Source organism: Chiloscyllium plagiosum, unplaced genomic scaffold (assembly GCF_037043375.1).
Source record: "Chiloscyllium plagiosum isolate Xiang-an unplaced genomic scaffold, Cpla_swu_hap1 HiC_scaffold_4, whole genome shotgun sequence".
In the NCBI taxonomy this organism is placed as follows: domain Eukaryota; kingdom Metazoa; phylum Chordata; class Chondrichthyes; order Orectolobiformes; family Hemiscylliidae; genus Chiloscyllium; species Chiloscyllium plagiosum.
The window spans coordinates 110,604,533-110,620,461 of NW_028270142.1; the positions used below are offsets into that span (position 1 = coordinate 110,604,533).

At 38.1% G+C, this 15,929-nt stretch overlaps 1 protein-coding gene across 1 annotated transcript; it reads right to left on the reverse strand.

The window, feature by feature from the left end:
* Positions 1-570: 570 nt before the first annotated feature.
* LOC122546928 (actin, cytoplasmic type 5-like) lies at positions 571-5,675 on the reverse strand. The gene is made up of 3 exons (XM_043685538.2): positions 5,559-5,675; positions 5,322-5,470; positions 571-3,118 (listed from the first exon to the last, which is right to left on the reverse strand). Exons 2-3 carry the CDS (start codon positions 5,445-5,447, stop codon positions 2,114-2,116), a joined length of 1,131 nt encoding a protein of 376 aa, XP_043541473.2. The 5' UTR covers positions 5,448-5,470; positions 5,559-5,675; the 3' UTR covers positions 571-2,113.
* Between the last annotated feature and the right edge of the window lie 10,254 nt (positions 5,676-15,929).

Genomic DNA, 15,929 nt, shown 5'->3' on the forward strand with positions numbered 1-15,929 from the left:
ACATGTCAAAGATGTTTCTTAATAAGCCTTGAAACACTTTCAGGCATTGAGAGATTCTGAGGTTGTGATACGTTTTTCAATTATATAAGCACCTTAAAAGAAGAAGATTAAACTGTAAGGTCAAATACATCTTACATTGGAACAACATTAAAATTCAACCTTAAGGCTTCTCAGTATGAACTAACAAATTCTTGTACCACGTAGATTTTAACCACCAGGTGGTCTGGTGTCTGAATTTAGTACCTGTAGCATAAAGTCTACACAGTTACAGTTTAAAAGCTTGGGCAAGAAATGGGCAGCTATTTCTCACATGGTTGGTGGTGCTGTTTACAGAAGCATACTCTGAGAACAATTGCTGGAAATTGTGTTGGAACCTGTGCCAAACCCAACTACCACTGAATATCAGAAACAGGATACATGTCCACTAGAATTATAAGGAGAATGAGAAATATTGGGAAAATGTGCCTTCATTAGTGACTTGGGATTCAAAGTCACCAGAGGAGGAACAATTTATTTACTGTCACAACAAAACAGATATAGTGCTTAAAGAGAAGAGGCAGACAACATCAAAAGCGTAATCACATTACATTTATGATTTATTTACTACAGGGAAACTATACACACACTGACTCCAAACAGTTAAATGGGAGAAGGAGAAGCAGAATCCCACTTAGTACAACACTAATTGCGCACAAGTCAGATGGAGCACTTTATTCACAATAGCCAAAGAATATAAAGCAGGATTCAGTTCCTGGTTATCGAGCTTTGACAAGATTTCATATGGAGAGGAGGTCAGAACGAGCTTATTGGACAAATTTTAGTGGATTCTGAAGAAGAGTCGTACTGTACATGAAACATAAACAACACAGAATGCTGGAGAAACTCACCTGTGGAGAGAAATGGAGTTAAAGTGGGTTCTCATTTGGAAGAAGAATTACAACATTAGCAAAATAGTCACTTAAGGTGTATATTCTGAACCTGTTGGTTGTGGTGACTATGACTGGGACTTTGGTATTTATTACAACATGGGGAACCTACAGATCAAGTTTTCAGCTAACATTTCAGATCGCTTAAGGTTAAATATTCTGAAATTGAACTTTCCTCATTCAGTAGTGATACCAAAGGAAGGCCAGTATTCCACACATATAACCTTGATGATGTTCTATCTTCCATTCCACATTGAAAACTTAGTAGTTACTGTCCTTTAATCTGCATGTTTAAAGTTCTTGGTTTCCCCTAATTTATTCTTTGAGGAGTTCACCTGATCAGTCGCACCAAGGCAAATAATAAGAATTACAAGATCTCTAAGATAGTTAAGTGGTAATCCCTCAGTCATAAGAGTTACAATCTCTTGAGTCGGTCACTTGTGGTACTTTGTAATTCTTTATCCTATGCTTTATTACTTCCTCTTCAAAATTATTACTTCCTGAAGGCGATGTGCAAAAAACAGTGATCACTGACAATGTTCAGCAGCCAAAGCTCATTGAATCTCAATAGGCAATCCCTGAGGGAGGGATAGTGTTGAACAGCAGCATGTTGTGGGTTTAAAGCTCTGAATAATGACCTACAATGCTTAATTTAGTTTATCCTGAATTATGCAAAGCAAGATTAGCCCACTAAATAGGATATATATATATATGCGCAATTTGGAGTCGGCATTGTTTACATTCACAACAGAAGTTTTGACTCGGGCATCTTGGCTTATTATGGACAGATGTGCTCTCAAGCACATGTTGGTGGCTTCAAGAGGGTGAATAATCATTAAAATAATAATTAATTCTTAAAGGAGGGAAATATATTGAGAGTTTATTTTTGCATATCAAGGAATCCTGAATGAAATTTAAGCTGATTTAATATTGAAATTGGTGAAGACTGTAGACAAGGATAAGGAGGAACAGATTTGGGAAAAAAAACAAATGGATTCAACTTTTTGTCTACACACTGGATTTTAAGTGAGTAAACTCCCTTGAATATCATTTAGAATATGAACCTCTATCTTAATATAATAAACCTTTAACAATATAATTAAGAAAAATGGCAAGTTAAAGCATTTTAAGGCAATATTCTACTTCGACAGCCTAGACATTCACACATTACACAGAACAAGCTCAGATCAAAAACACTTTCGATGAACTATTGATGGCCCTGATTCATCATATTCCTGTTTAGTGATCCACATTTGTTGGAAGGTGGAGAGAGAAGCCAAGATAGACCCACCAATCCACACTGAATACTTCCTTTCAGGTGGAGCAATGATTTTAATCTTCATTGTGCTTGGAGCCAAGGCTGTGATTTCTTTTTGCATTCGATCAGCAATACCTGGGTACATGGTGGATCCACCAGACAAGACTGTATTGGCATACAGATCCTTCCTGATGTCTATGTCACATTTCATAATGCTGTTGAAGGTGGTCTCATGGATTCCAGTTGTTTCCATTCCTAGAAAGGAAGGTTGGAAGAGAGCCTCTGGACATCTGAAACGTTCATTGCCAATGGTGATGACTTGACCATCTGGTAGCTCATAGCTTTTCTCTAGAGTTGAAGAGGACGCAGCCATTACCATTTCAGACTCAAAGTCAAGAGCTATATAGCATAACTTTTCTTTGATGTCACGGACAATCTCCCTTTCAGCTGTAGTTGTGAATGAGTACCCACGTTCAGTCAGAATCTTTATCAGGTAGTCAGTCAGGTCTCTGCCAGCCAGGTCTAGTCGCAGAATGGCATGGGGCAAGGCATATCCCTCATAAATAGGTACAGTGTGAGTAACACCATCACCAGAGTCCATTACAATACCTGTAGTGCGGCCAGAAGCATACAAGGACAGGACAGCCTGAATGGAGACATACATAGCCGGTGTGTTAAAGGTCTCAAACATAATCTGAGTCATCTTCTCCCGATTAGCTTTGGGATTGAGAGGTGCCTCTGTGAGGAGGACAGGATGTTCCTCTGGGGCAACTCGCAGCTCATTGTAGAAAGTGTGATGCCAGATCTTCTCCATGTCATCCCAGTTGGTCACAATCCCATGCTCAATTGGATACTTCAGGGTCAGAATCCCTCTCTTGCTCTGGGCTTCATCACCAACATAACTGTCTTTCTGACCCATTCCAACCATCACTCCCTGAAATTAGAAGATCATGAGCAAGGCCAAGTCAACCATGGTACAGTTAGTAGAACACTCATAAGGTGCATTCAGGCCTTAAGCACAAACCAAAAGATTTAACCTGAGGGTGTGCTGCATAGTCAGAGGTGCTGCTATTCATGAGAGGTAAAGCCAAGACTCTCAGTTCTCTTATGTGGATATATAAAACAAAATCCATGGTAATACTTTAAAGTAGAGCCAGGGAATTAGCCCCTCTCCTGGTGTTCTGGCCAACAGTCAACATCACAAAAAGCGATCGTGTTCATTAACATTGTTACCTAAATTACAGTGAATATATTTCAGCAGTCTTTCATTTCTTGTGAAAGGGACTTGGGGTAAGTCTTGAAAAAGGCTGTATAAATGCAAATCTCTTTCCAAAACAATATAAATGGAAACTCAAATGATGTTGAATGGGAAAAGACATGGAAAGAATGAATAGACAGTATTTAAGACTAAATACTGGTCAGGACCAATATGTTAGGAGATGTAACTACATCAGATGGACTGCAGCCTTTCTAGGCAAAGGCTTACCAGCTTCTCCTATTTGTATAAATCATTATCATGTGACTAGGATAAATAAATAATGTGTGCCAGCAAAGGAATAAGTCATTGAAGGTTCATTCCCTGCTGGACGCTGAACTAAAGAGGATAACATTTCCTAAAGTAGCAAACTGTAATTTATTCCCAGGTGTGAGTGTTGTTAGCAAAGTTGGTATTATCTACTTCTGCTTAGTCACTCAAAAAGGTGACTATAGCTGAATCGCTCACGCAGTCATTTCAGTGGACAACCAAATCAGTGAGGGACCAGGAATCATCAGCCTGAATGGTATTTTTTTCCTGGAAGTGAAAAAGGACGCTGTTGAGCAAGTTTTACTTTATTGGCAGAGTGCTTCAATATCACTGTTACTGACTGTAGCTTTTTTGTTCCCAGATGTTTTAAACTAGGGTTGTAATTCACATTCTCTGGATTCTGAATTGCTATTCTAGTAACAGCCACTGAACAACCATGCTGGTTCTGTCGCAGTTAGTTTGCAAGCTTCCTTTTGTGCTCAAGGACAGATAGATACAGGTTAATATTTTGTTGCTCAGACTGAATGCTTTAAAGCAAATTGGAGTAACGAACTACAACAGAAAGCTAACATTATTTCTCTTGATAAAAATCAGCCTCATTTTTGACCTTAAACTTTGATTTGTAGGTCAGCAAAGAAGTTTACATATCCGGTTCAATAAATAGAAATATTCCCATTATTATCTCTCCAAATATATAGGTCCTTGTTAAAATACAAAAAACAAAACATGAAATATAAAAGCTTCTAGTCTGTCAAAATGCTTAGGCTCTTTTATTGCAGTATTTGTAAACCAGATCAGGATAGAAGAAATATTTTAAATTAAAAAGTGCATTTTGACTTACGCTCAAAAGAGGAAATGGCCTTTCTGAAGGATTTTGTCTTGGTCTTGTAAATGATGGGTTAACATAGGCAACAGAATGCAGTCAGGTTTCCTAGCAACCCAACTGCTGGTCCATGTAGCCCAACCTTAACATTGCATTCCTGACCTTCACAGTCCTCAAACATCCCACGACTGGGATGCAGGTGTTATTAGTAAGAATATCTTGCTCATTCCCAGTTACCCTGCTTCAGATGTTTGACACAATTGAATGGCTTCATTGGGCATTTCAGAAAGCTGTTAAGAGTCACTCAAGTTGATGGGAGTTGAATCTAATACATATTGAATAGAAACAGAAGAGATTGTCCTTGCAAAAGACTATATAAATGCAAAACTCTTTCCAAATGAAAACTCAATATGTTGAATGGGAAGAGACACATGGAAAGAATGAATAGACAGTGTTTTAGGGCTAAATGTTGGTCAGGATCAATACGATAGGATGTGTAACTTACAGCATAATCATTGCTGTAAAAAGAACTAAATAAAATAAAACAATACTAAAAACAATAAAATCTTAGTTTTAGTTTTCTTTTCAAACATGATTCTGTACTATGGTGGGATTTGATGTCATGTTTTCTCATAAGCAATATCCTTTACAGATCATATAAAGGACAGGGAGACCAGTCATGCCCAGAAGACAACTTCAAACTCTAAACTCATCTCGATGTATAAACCAAAATTTGAAAATCTCCTTTTAAAATATTTTATTTTGAATAATTAATTAGAATAAAATTACCTGGTGCCGAGGCCTTCCAATAATGGAAGGAAATACAGCTCTAGGAGCATCATCCCCTGCAAACCCAGCCTTACACATCCCAGATCCATTATCCACAACTAGAGCTGCAATCTCCTCATCCCCCATGACTCAGAATCTGCTGGAAATCACTGCAAAGAGAATCAAAAATCACAACATTTCACAGACAGAAAGAAAAGCAAACCACTTTCTTACAATAAGTTGACAAGCAAATCTTACCTTCAAAGATAATCCCAGCACAACTCCTCTTGCATTACAGCACTCAGCAAATATGATTACTCATATGTTCTTCAGCTCATTCACTGTTCTTTTATACTGCATCAAATTCAGCTCGCCCATATCACATGGGCTTGACATGGGGGAGGAGCTAAAATACTTCTATTCATTTTTAAACCTTTTAGTTTTAATTTCAAACAATGCTCCTGTTTTAATTTGCCTTTTCTTTAATGTAAATGAAAATAATTCTTTAAATCTGATGTTAGGTTTAAAGTCCTAATTGTCCTGCTTACATTTGCTTGGAACATTTTGAAATGTAGATTCAGGCTGAACTGACATCACAGACATTGAATTCCTTTGAAATGGCTGGCTCTTGTTATATACAACATGTTGTATGCACAACATGAAGAGTTGTTGAATTAAGTTTTTATTTTTGAAGATGTAATATTGACTAGGACAATAGTCTAATGACTATGGAACTGATGGACTGATCAGAACAATTAATTTGTTATTAATAAAATAATAACAGATTCAGAAATAACACAATGCAAATCTCAAGTGATGGAGAGCTTCCATGGGTCTAAAGTGGCTCCCAAATAATGCTCACACAATGTATTCTTTGTGTACTGTATTACCAACCACTATTTTTCTAAATAAATTGAGCTAGTATTTGAATGAATTAATACATTTCATGTCCACCTTTTTTCTTCAGGATTCTATTTTCTAGATTAACCAAACTGTAGCAATAATTCCTTATATTTATACTGAATTTCCTTTGCAATAAGTACTAGTATTCCATGCATTTTCTAACCCTTTGACCTACTTTCATACCAACTTCCTATGATTTGTGTACTGGAACAACTAATCCTCTCAGTACCATGGAGTTATGCAGTCCCTCTTCATTTAAATAGTATATCACTTTTTATTCTTCCTGACAAAGTGGACATAGTCACTTTTTCCTGCATTAAACTCACTCTACCAATTTTTACATTCACTTAATCAATCTAAATTCCTTTGTAGTTTTATGTTCTCTTGACAACTTACTTTGCAACCTATTCATCTGACAAACTATCACTACTCTTTGAAACTAAAATAGGTAGCTTGAAATATTTTGAATTAAAGCATGGAACAATAAAGGTAAACTGGAGATGGTCATTAATCCTGTCAGTGACTATTTTGTATATAAAGGGCAATGTTGAGATTGGCAGAAACACACATAATCTAACTATTCTTCTGGAGGGAGAGTTTCTGGGAATTGATGAATTCACTCTATGTATAGGATCTCTTCTGTTTGTTACAAAAACATCGGTGAAGGAAATAAAGGCCTTTTCTTGAGGTGAAACTAACAATTAAAATAAACACTTAGAAAATGTAAATTAAGTCAGGAAGAGTCATAAGGGTTTTATGAAAAGGAAATTGTGTTTGACTAATTTATTAGCGTTTTTAAAAAATGACATGCAATGTAGATAAAGGAGAACCAGATTATGTGGTGTATGTAGATTTTCAGAAGGTATTTGACTACTAGGTTGATTTTCTGATTTTCAAAAAAAGAAAGCTGGCAATGTGTTGTACAAGAGTTTATTTTTAAAAAAAGAGATGATGGATTTGCAACTAATGGATTAGCACGGTGAGAATGGTAGGAAGATTCAGTCCACAACAACTGTGAATAAGTGTTCTGTGGTTGATCATAATTGGTGATGGCAAATCTGAAACAAAACATTACTGGAGCCGTGTGTTCTACTATTATTCACCTGAATGACATATGGAGGTTGCATCATCAGTCTACACTTGAAAAAAACAACTGACAGAATCCTTGAAGTGGTGTATTGTAGAGTAGAGATGTGAAAGCTGGGATCTTGGGAAGGCTGATGAATCCAAGACCTTGTACTTGTACACTGGTAAAGGGCCCTTAAATCAGTTGAGTAGAGAGAGATGAAGCAATGGATTTTTAAAAAAATTGGAATTGCAGCACCACATGGGCTTTTTAACTGAAGTGCAGCCTCTGGAAAAAGTGAGATTGGAATCAAGTGTTGGTTGACAACAAAAGTTAAAATATCAGTGAAGAACAGGCCAGGTCAGAGGAGGACTAAATTTATAGTCGAAATTCAGCCCATGCTCCTGATCTTTGGCCAAGTGATGTGGTGGCAGGGAATGGAGGTACCAATGTGGTAGGCCTAAGGACCCCCTTGTTTTTCAGCTCAGTGGACCATCAGGAGGTCCAATTTGACTTGACTCTCTGCCTCTGTTTTGAGGTCACGTCTTTGACTGGGTGCTCCTGTACTCTTGAGACTTTCAATGACAGTGGGTGCCATGGGGTTCAGGAGTTAATCATTATCTCAAATAATTTACTTTTAATCTGACAGGTTTCTCTTGACAACCTGTTTTAAATTTCAAAAATCACACAACACCAGGTTATAGTCCAACAGGTTTAATTGGAAGCACACTAGCTTTCGGAGCGACGCTCCTTCATCAGGTGATTGTGGTACTTCACCTGATGAAGGAGCGTTGCTCCGAAAGCTAGTGTGCTTCCAATTAAACCTGTTGGACTATAACCTGGTGTTGTGTGATTTTTAACTTTGTACACCCCAGTCCAACACCGGCATCTCCGAATCATGTTTTAAATTTCAAATACTTGAATTGAAGAGTTCCTTACAGGAGGTTGATTTATTTATTTGTAATTTGATTATTTCAAAGGCATGTAAAGAGATTCTTATTTACACTGTTTGTGGTTTATAGAGTTAGGAGATGTACAGTTATAATTATGCCTCACTTTGTTCACAATGTACAACTGAGTAAATAATTGTTGAGTAAATTCAAGTCAGAAATTAAGAGATTTTTATATACTAAGGGACTGAAAGAATATGTCAAAGGATATAACTGTGTGCTGCCTAAGTAGAGGGTTGCCTATGAACTAACTGAATCACAGAGTTTGTTCAAAAGTCCAATTGATCTACTTCTCTTATTATAAGAAATCGAAAGAACTGTGGATGCTGTAAATTAGACACAAAAATAGAAATTGCTGGAAAAGCTCAACAGGTCTGGCAGCATCTGTGGAGAGAAATCAGAGTTAACATTTCAGGTCGAGTGATCCTTCCTCAGAACTCATATTATATTTGGAGGTGTGGGTGCTGGAGGATAGTATTATCCTCAGAGAGATGTCCCGATTGTGTTACGCCCAATAATTATCTTTCAACCAACACCTTTCACATTACCATCTGGGTATTTACTCTCCAATCTGCTATATTTACTGCATGTCGCATTGGGATGAGGGTACTAACCATTGGTGGCTTTTGAGTGTAGTAGTTCACTGCGTCCAATCCTCCTTTCTTTGTTAGGTCTAAGGGCCTAACCAATTAAAAATGTAGAAGATATGCCACTAGAGAGAAGTACCACATCCACAATATTCTAATTCCTCAATCACCAATGATTAGCAGTAGCAGTATACATCTCCTAGATGTCCCACAGAAATTCACTGAAGTTCCAAACCCACGACTGTTTCCATCTAGAAGGACAGGGACAGCAGATACAAGTTCCCCTCCAAGCCACTCACCTTCCAGACTTGAAAATATATTGCTGTTCTATCAGTGCTGTTGATTCAAAATTCTGGAATTCCCTCCCTAAAGACATTATGCGTCCATCTAAAGCACGTGGACTACAGCAGTTCATGATTGCAACTCATTGCCATTTTCTCAAGGGCAACAATAGATAGGCAAAACCCCAGCCAGCGGCACCAATGTCCCATGGGTGAATATCAAAAAAAATTGTCTTTTAAAGTAATGTATCACCTATAGCATGATAGCAATTGGTACCATTATCTTGTTAGGCATAATTACAAATAGCAGAAGCCACATATCTGTCTCCATTGGGTTCTTGTGGAGGAATAAGCATTTCTCAGAGATTTGCTACTTCAATATTAATCATTTCAGGACAATTTTCTTATACAACATTGACCGTGCTGATTAGAATTCCAAGCACTGGAACTCAACTGCCATCTATAATTTGTTAGAGCTTATGAGAGAACTTTGAAATAGCTATTGGTAGTTTTACATGGACATGAGGAAAATGGAGCTCGGTGTAACTTTAACAAGAATTTTACTATTGGATTTTGCTTCATACTTCATTTCATACTATTTTGTGAATAATATCCTGAGATTGAAGACTAATTGTAAACCCTGGACATCCTATCCCATAGGCTCTTGTCACTAGGACTAAAGGGTCACGAGTCCTGCACATGAACCCAAAGGAGACATCCTAGAATTCCGACCGAAATGGCATTGTGGGTTTATGGACAGCACATAAGTTGTAGCAGCTCAAAAATCATTTATATAAATAATTTGATGTGGACATAGGATGATTGCTTTGTAGGCTTGCAAATTATACCAAATTGGTGGTGCAGTGAACAGCAAAGAAGGTTACCTCAGAGTAAAATGGGACTTGGCCAGATGACCCGATTAGCTGTTTAGTTTAGATAAATATGAGGTATTGCATTTTGTAAGGCAAATCAGAGCAGGACTTATACACTGAATGGTCGGGCCCTGGGAGGTATTGCCAAACAGACACTTTGGGTGCAGTTCCTTGAAAGTGAAGTCATAGGTAGACAGGATAGTGAAGGAAGCGTTTAGTACATTTGCCTTTATTGGTCACTGCACTGATTATAGGCGTTGGGAGGTCATGTTGCGGCTGCATGGGACATTGGTTAGGCCACTTTTGGAATATTGTGTGCAATTCTGGTCTCCCTGTTAAACTTGATAACATTCAGAAAAGGTTTACAAGGATGTTGTCAGGATTGGAGGGTTTGAACTATAGGGAGAGGCTGAATAGGCTGGGGCTATTTTCCTTGGAACATCAGAGGCTGAGGGATGACCTTATGGACGTTTATGAAAACATGAGGGGCATGGATGGGGTGAATAGCCAAGGTCTTTTTCTAAGGGTAGGGGAATCGAAAGCTAGAGGCCATAGATTTATGGCGAGAGGAGAAAGATTTAAAAGGGGCCTAAGAGGCAATGTTTTCATGCAGAGGGTGGTGCATGTACGGAATGTGCTGCCACAGAAAGTGGTGGAGGCTGGTACAATTACAGCATTTAAAAAGCACCTGGATGGGTCCATGAATAGGAAGGGTTTAGAAAATAAGGGCCAAATGCTGATAAATGGGACTAGATTAATTTAGGATATCTGGTCGATATGGACGACCTGGACCGAAGGGTCTGTTTCTGTGTTGTACATCTCTGTGATTCTATGATTAAGGGAGCTCACCACCTAGTAGGGTAGTAGAGATGGGTTAAAAATGCAAGCCCAGCCAGTAACAGCCATGTTCCATGAGTGAAAGAAAATGACAACTGCGCTTAAAAAAATGGTAGGTAGAATTCAAAATGAGATGACCTGTTCTATTGAATGTGATGGCAATGCCTTTCACTATTCTGTAGAAATAACTATAGTACTTCAGTGGCTTAGAAGTATTTGAGGATTTCCAGATTTCAGGAAGATGACTACACAAATGCAAGTTCCGTATTGGTTATGGTTAACATGTTCAATTTTAACAATGGCGCAGTTAATGGGACAAGTGTTCAAAGATTGCAGTAGCCTTATTTTAGGAAGATCCAATTATTTACAAAAAACACAAGGTTTCAAATGTATCAAAACACTATACACAATGTCCACATCAAGATTAGTTTCAAACGTTTTATTCAACAGTTTACTGACAAACAATTTGAGATGTAAGTTGGGGGAAAGAAAATATTCAAGTCCAGTTCTAAAAATGAATCAAACTTTTAGGAATCATGGTTTTAACAGAAATCTACTGTGGATGCTAGAGATCTGAAAGAAAATAAAGTGCTGGAGCAACTTGGCACATCTGGTTGTATCTGTGGTGGGAGAAACCAAATTAGTTTTGTGATCGTTATGTCTCTTGTTTGGAACTCTCATATTCCTATTCATGATAGTTCCTGGTCATATTACCACAAAACATTAACTTTATTTTTCTCTCTGTCTCCACAGATGCTGCCAGACCTGCTGATTTCTCCACCATTTTATGTGGCCATGGTTTTGTTGTGAATAATGTTGTCTTATTCACAATAGGTAATTTATGTTCATGGTCCCATAACTGTCCTAAGGTCTATTACATCACTATTGACATCATTGCCAGGAGTTGGTGGGGGGATGGGGAAACCAAATAACCCTTGTGCCAAACACATGTGCCAAAAGAATTGTGCTGAGGGTGAGTAAATTGAGGTTTTAGGGGTGATAAAGAGGTTAATTTATCTCAGAGTAACAAAGTTTGATGTTTCACCAGACAATACTTCGATGAAAGGGGTGGAGGGATAACAGAACTTAAAAGTTCCAATGTCAGAAAACTCAGATTGATTAGCAGTTGCCAATATCTTAACATCATTGTAGGTTTGAGGGGTGAAATAAATTATTAATTGAACATTCAATTCAAAGCAATGGATATTATCAATTTTAGTATAATAATCCGAAGATTTTTCACAAAGGTAACAATAGCCAATATTGAGAGAGGAAAATCCATGAAGGACAAGACATGAATAGAAAGCTCATAATTGTCATTCCAATCACATTTTGTAGCAGGACACACTCCTCCTGTTAATGATTCACAAACAAAAAAAACATTCACTCTCTGGGAGTTTAAAAATGGAATGGCAGATCAGAACTAGGTGTAATAGAGAGTTCTAGAACTGTAGAATCTGACTAATTTATTTTGTCAGTTATTTAGAAACTCTTGCATGTGACTATGAAAGTCCCTAAGTTATTATATTCCTCCATAGTAAGCTATCAGAGGGTCTGAAACAATTGTCAGTGACAGAGACAATTAAGAAACTCATTATTTTCTTTCAGACTGTGACAGCTGTAATGCTACAGCCATCTTAATCTAAAGTCAAGATGCACAGAACAGTTTTCATCATATAAGATCTCAACTGCAGTAGTGAACTGCAACAACATAGCATATTGAGTCAGGATCTTATAGTCAGTGAGATCCCTGATAATCAAACATGACTCAGTAGGGCATGAGGAAAGGCAGACCCCTCATAGGTGGATGCAACGTGGGCCATAGCAAAGCTGTTAATAACTTGTTGTGTAACTAGAGGTGCAAATGTCAACACAGCTTGGATGGTAACAAAGGTGGACAGTCTGACAAATCCCTCAGTCATCAATATCTTTCAGTTGATTTTGAGGGTTCAGGAAATTTGGAGAACAGATTGTTTTTCATTGCTCACTACAAAATATGAAATAACTCAGGAAACCAAACAAGAAAAGGAACACTGTTCATTGCTGAACACTAAAATAGAGTCACTACTCATGGCATACATAGGCTGGTCTCAGTCGAGGCAGACAAATCTGCAGACGCATCCCTAGGTCTGCCTTAATTTTCTTGAAGTGCTCTTACGCACAACTGATTTTTTTTTCCCATTACCACATCACCATAATTTTTTTCTTGTTATTAAATATTAACTACCATCAACAGTGAAGCACTTTGAAGCCAATTAGATATTTACATGTAAAGTCCATTACAGGCAATTGGATCTGCTTTATAAAGAGTTCAAGTGATGAGTTGCAGTTAGGCAGGCCATTACCGGTTACCAAGGGAATGCATACTCAACAATCTCCATGACGAGGTTAATTAGTGACTATCCATGGGCCTTGTAGGGGTTAACACAGACAGTGTGTTTAAGGTTCACCTTATAGAAAAGGCCCTGACAACTTCAAGCTGTGGAGCTGAAGATTTGCTTCAGACCTAACAGTGCCCTTACCCAAATGCCACCAGTTCAACAACTTGTATCTGTCTGACAAAGTGTAAAATTGACCAGGTGCTCACACAAAGCAAGATAAGTCAATTTGTACAATTACTGCCCTATCATTTTACTCTTTTAATCATCAAAATATAATGGAAGCTGTCAATAGCCCTATCAGGCAGCACTTAATCAGCAAATAACTTCCTTACTTAAGCTGAGTTTGGGCTTTGTCAAGACTATTCAACTCCAGTTCTCATTACAGTCAGTTTCTTAGGCCCAACTATCTTAAGCTGCTCCACCATGACCCTCCTTCCATCATTAGATGAGAAGTGGTGACATTCATTGCTCAATGTACAATGTCCAGAAAGCAAAAGATAAAGCAAGGAGCCTGGAACCAGAAATAGGAGAAAATAGGGAACAAAATAATGACCTGGAAAGGAGTAGTAGTAGGTTTTACACATGTCAGTTTGCCAGCACACTAAAAATCATATATCTTGCTGAAGTGGTTAAAAGAACATAGCTTATAACCACACAAATCGCTAACCTTTCAATCAATTAATGCCATCACTGAGATTTAAGACAGAGTTTTAAAGTGAGGGACAGAAACTTAAGGAATTAAAAATATTACTTATTACTAAGAGAGAAGTAAGTGAAAATTGTTTTCAAATTAGAATTCCACCATCTTTTACGGATTTAATGTTTCGAGTTTAATATGACTCTTCTTTAGAACTGGTAATTTGCATCAGTCTTCACTGTGGAGGAGAGAAGTAACATTCGAGTAAAAGCTGTAATTCAGTGGAATGAAAAGGAAGGAGGAACTCAAAGACATTGTAATTGCCTGGGAAATGGTGGAGCTACATGCTGACAAGTCTCTGAGTCATAGAGTCATATACTCAAGACTCATAGAGATGTACGGCACGGAAACAGACCCTTCAGTCCAACTCGTCCATGCCGACCAGATATCCTAACCAATCTAGTCCCATTTGTCAGCCCATATTCCTCTAAACCCTTTCTATTCATATACCCATCCAGATGCCTTTTAAATGCTGTAATTGTACCAGCCTCCACCACTTCCTCTGGCAGCTCATTCCATACATGCACCACGCTCTGTGTGAAAATGTTGCCCCTTAGGTCCCTTTTGTATCTTTGTCCTCTCACCTTAAATCTATGCCTGCTAGTTTTGTTCTTCCCTAACCTGGGGAAAAAAATATTGGCTAGTCACCCTATCCATGCCCCTTATTTACTAAACCTCTATAAGATCACCCCTCAGCTTCTGATGCTTCAGGGAAAATAGTCCCACCCTTTTCAGCCTCTCCCTATAATTTAAACTGTCTAACTCCGGCAACATCCTTGTAGTCATAGGGAAAATATTAGAAGCTATAATAGGTATTATAGAAGGGCTTTTAGAAAAATGCAAGATCATCAGGTTGCGTTAAGATAGTTTGTTGAAAGGGAAATCTTGTTTAATCAATTTATTGGAGTTCTTTGAAGAAGTAATGTGTGCTATGAATAAAGTGGAGATGGCAGTGTAGTGTATTGTCACTGGTCTGGAAATCCAGATGCCAGTGCTGTGTGAATAGGAGATCAAGCCACATCACAAAATGACTGGAGGTGAAACACAAGCAATAATTCTGGAATTTAATGCTTATCTCTGTAATGGTGACCACAAACGTATAATTGATTGATAGAAAAACCCATCACCTTCACTAAAGTATATTAGGAAAGGAAATCTGTTTGCCATCCTTATCCTGTCTGGCCTACATGTGACTTTAAACCCAGTCCCAATGTGGTTGACTCTTAATCATCCTCTGAAATGCCCAAGCTAGCCATTCAGTTCAAGGGGACAGATGTTGGATTTGCTTGCATTGTCCACATACCATGAATTGTTTTAAAGAAGTAATGGAACACACATAGAGATATCAGAAATGTGACAGAAATTTCAACAAGGGATCAAGGCAGGAACGTCGTCCTCTCTTCTCTCAGGAGGGAAGACAAGTATGAAAGGGTACATCAGGGATAAATCCAAGAAGTAAATATTTTTATGTCACTGTTCATGGCCCAGAGGGAGCAGTAATAGCTACTCCCAACCACCAAGAATACCTCTTAACACAGCCTACAATCTGACTTCCCTACCCCAGTCTCCAATTCCTGACGCATTCTCTTCCCCAGAATCTCTAACAACCATATTTGATCTTTGACTCCTCACCCTCATCCAGTTTGGCTGAATGCCATGTACTGATAAAGGGAGGTCATTTCCAGTATAACAAAAATTTGCCCACAAAACAGTTGAAAGGTATAATCTAAGAGGGAATTTTTTGCAAAATGTTATAGACACACATGTCAATTCAAAGAAGCTTTCTAAAAGTGCAATTTTATATTGCATTTTGACTTGACCACCTTCTCTATCAGCCCCTCCCCCTACCCACAACAGCATTCCAAAACTTGTCCCTATCTTATGTGATGTCAATGAGCTGATGACTTAGGTAGGATTAAGGGTGGGGGGGGGGGGGGGGGGGCAATAAATGCGAAACCATCATTTAAGCTGCTTAACATTGAATTTTAGTTTTAAAAGGTCAGTGCGTAGGTGATATAAAATAGTTACTATTTTCTTTATGTGTTGAAATGCTTT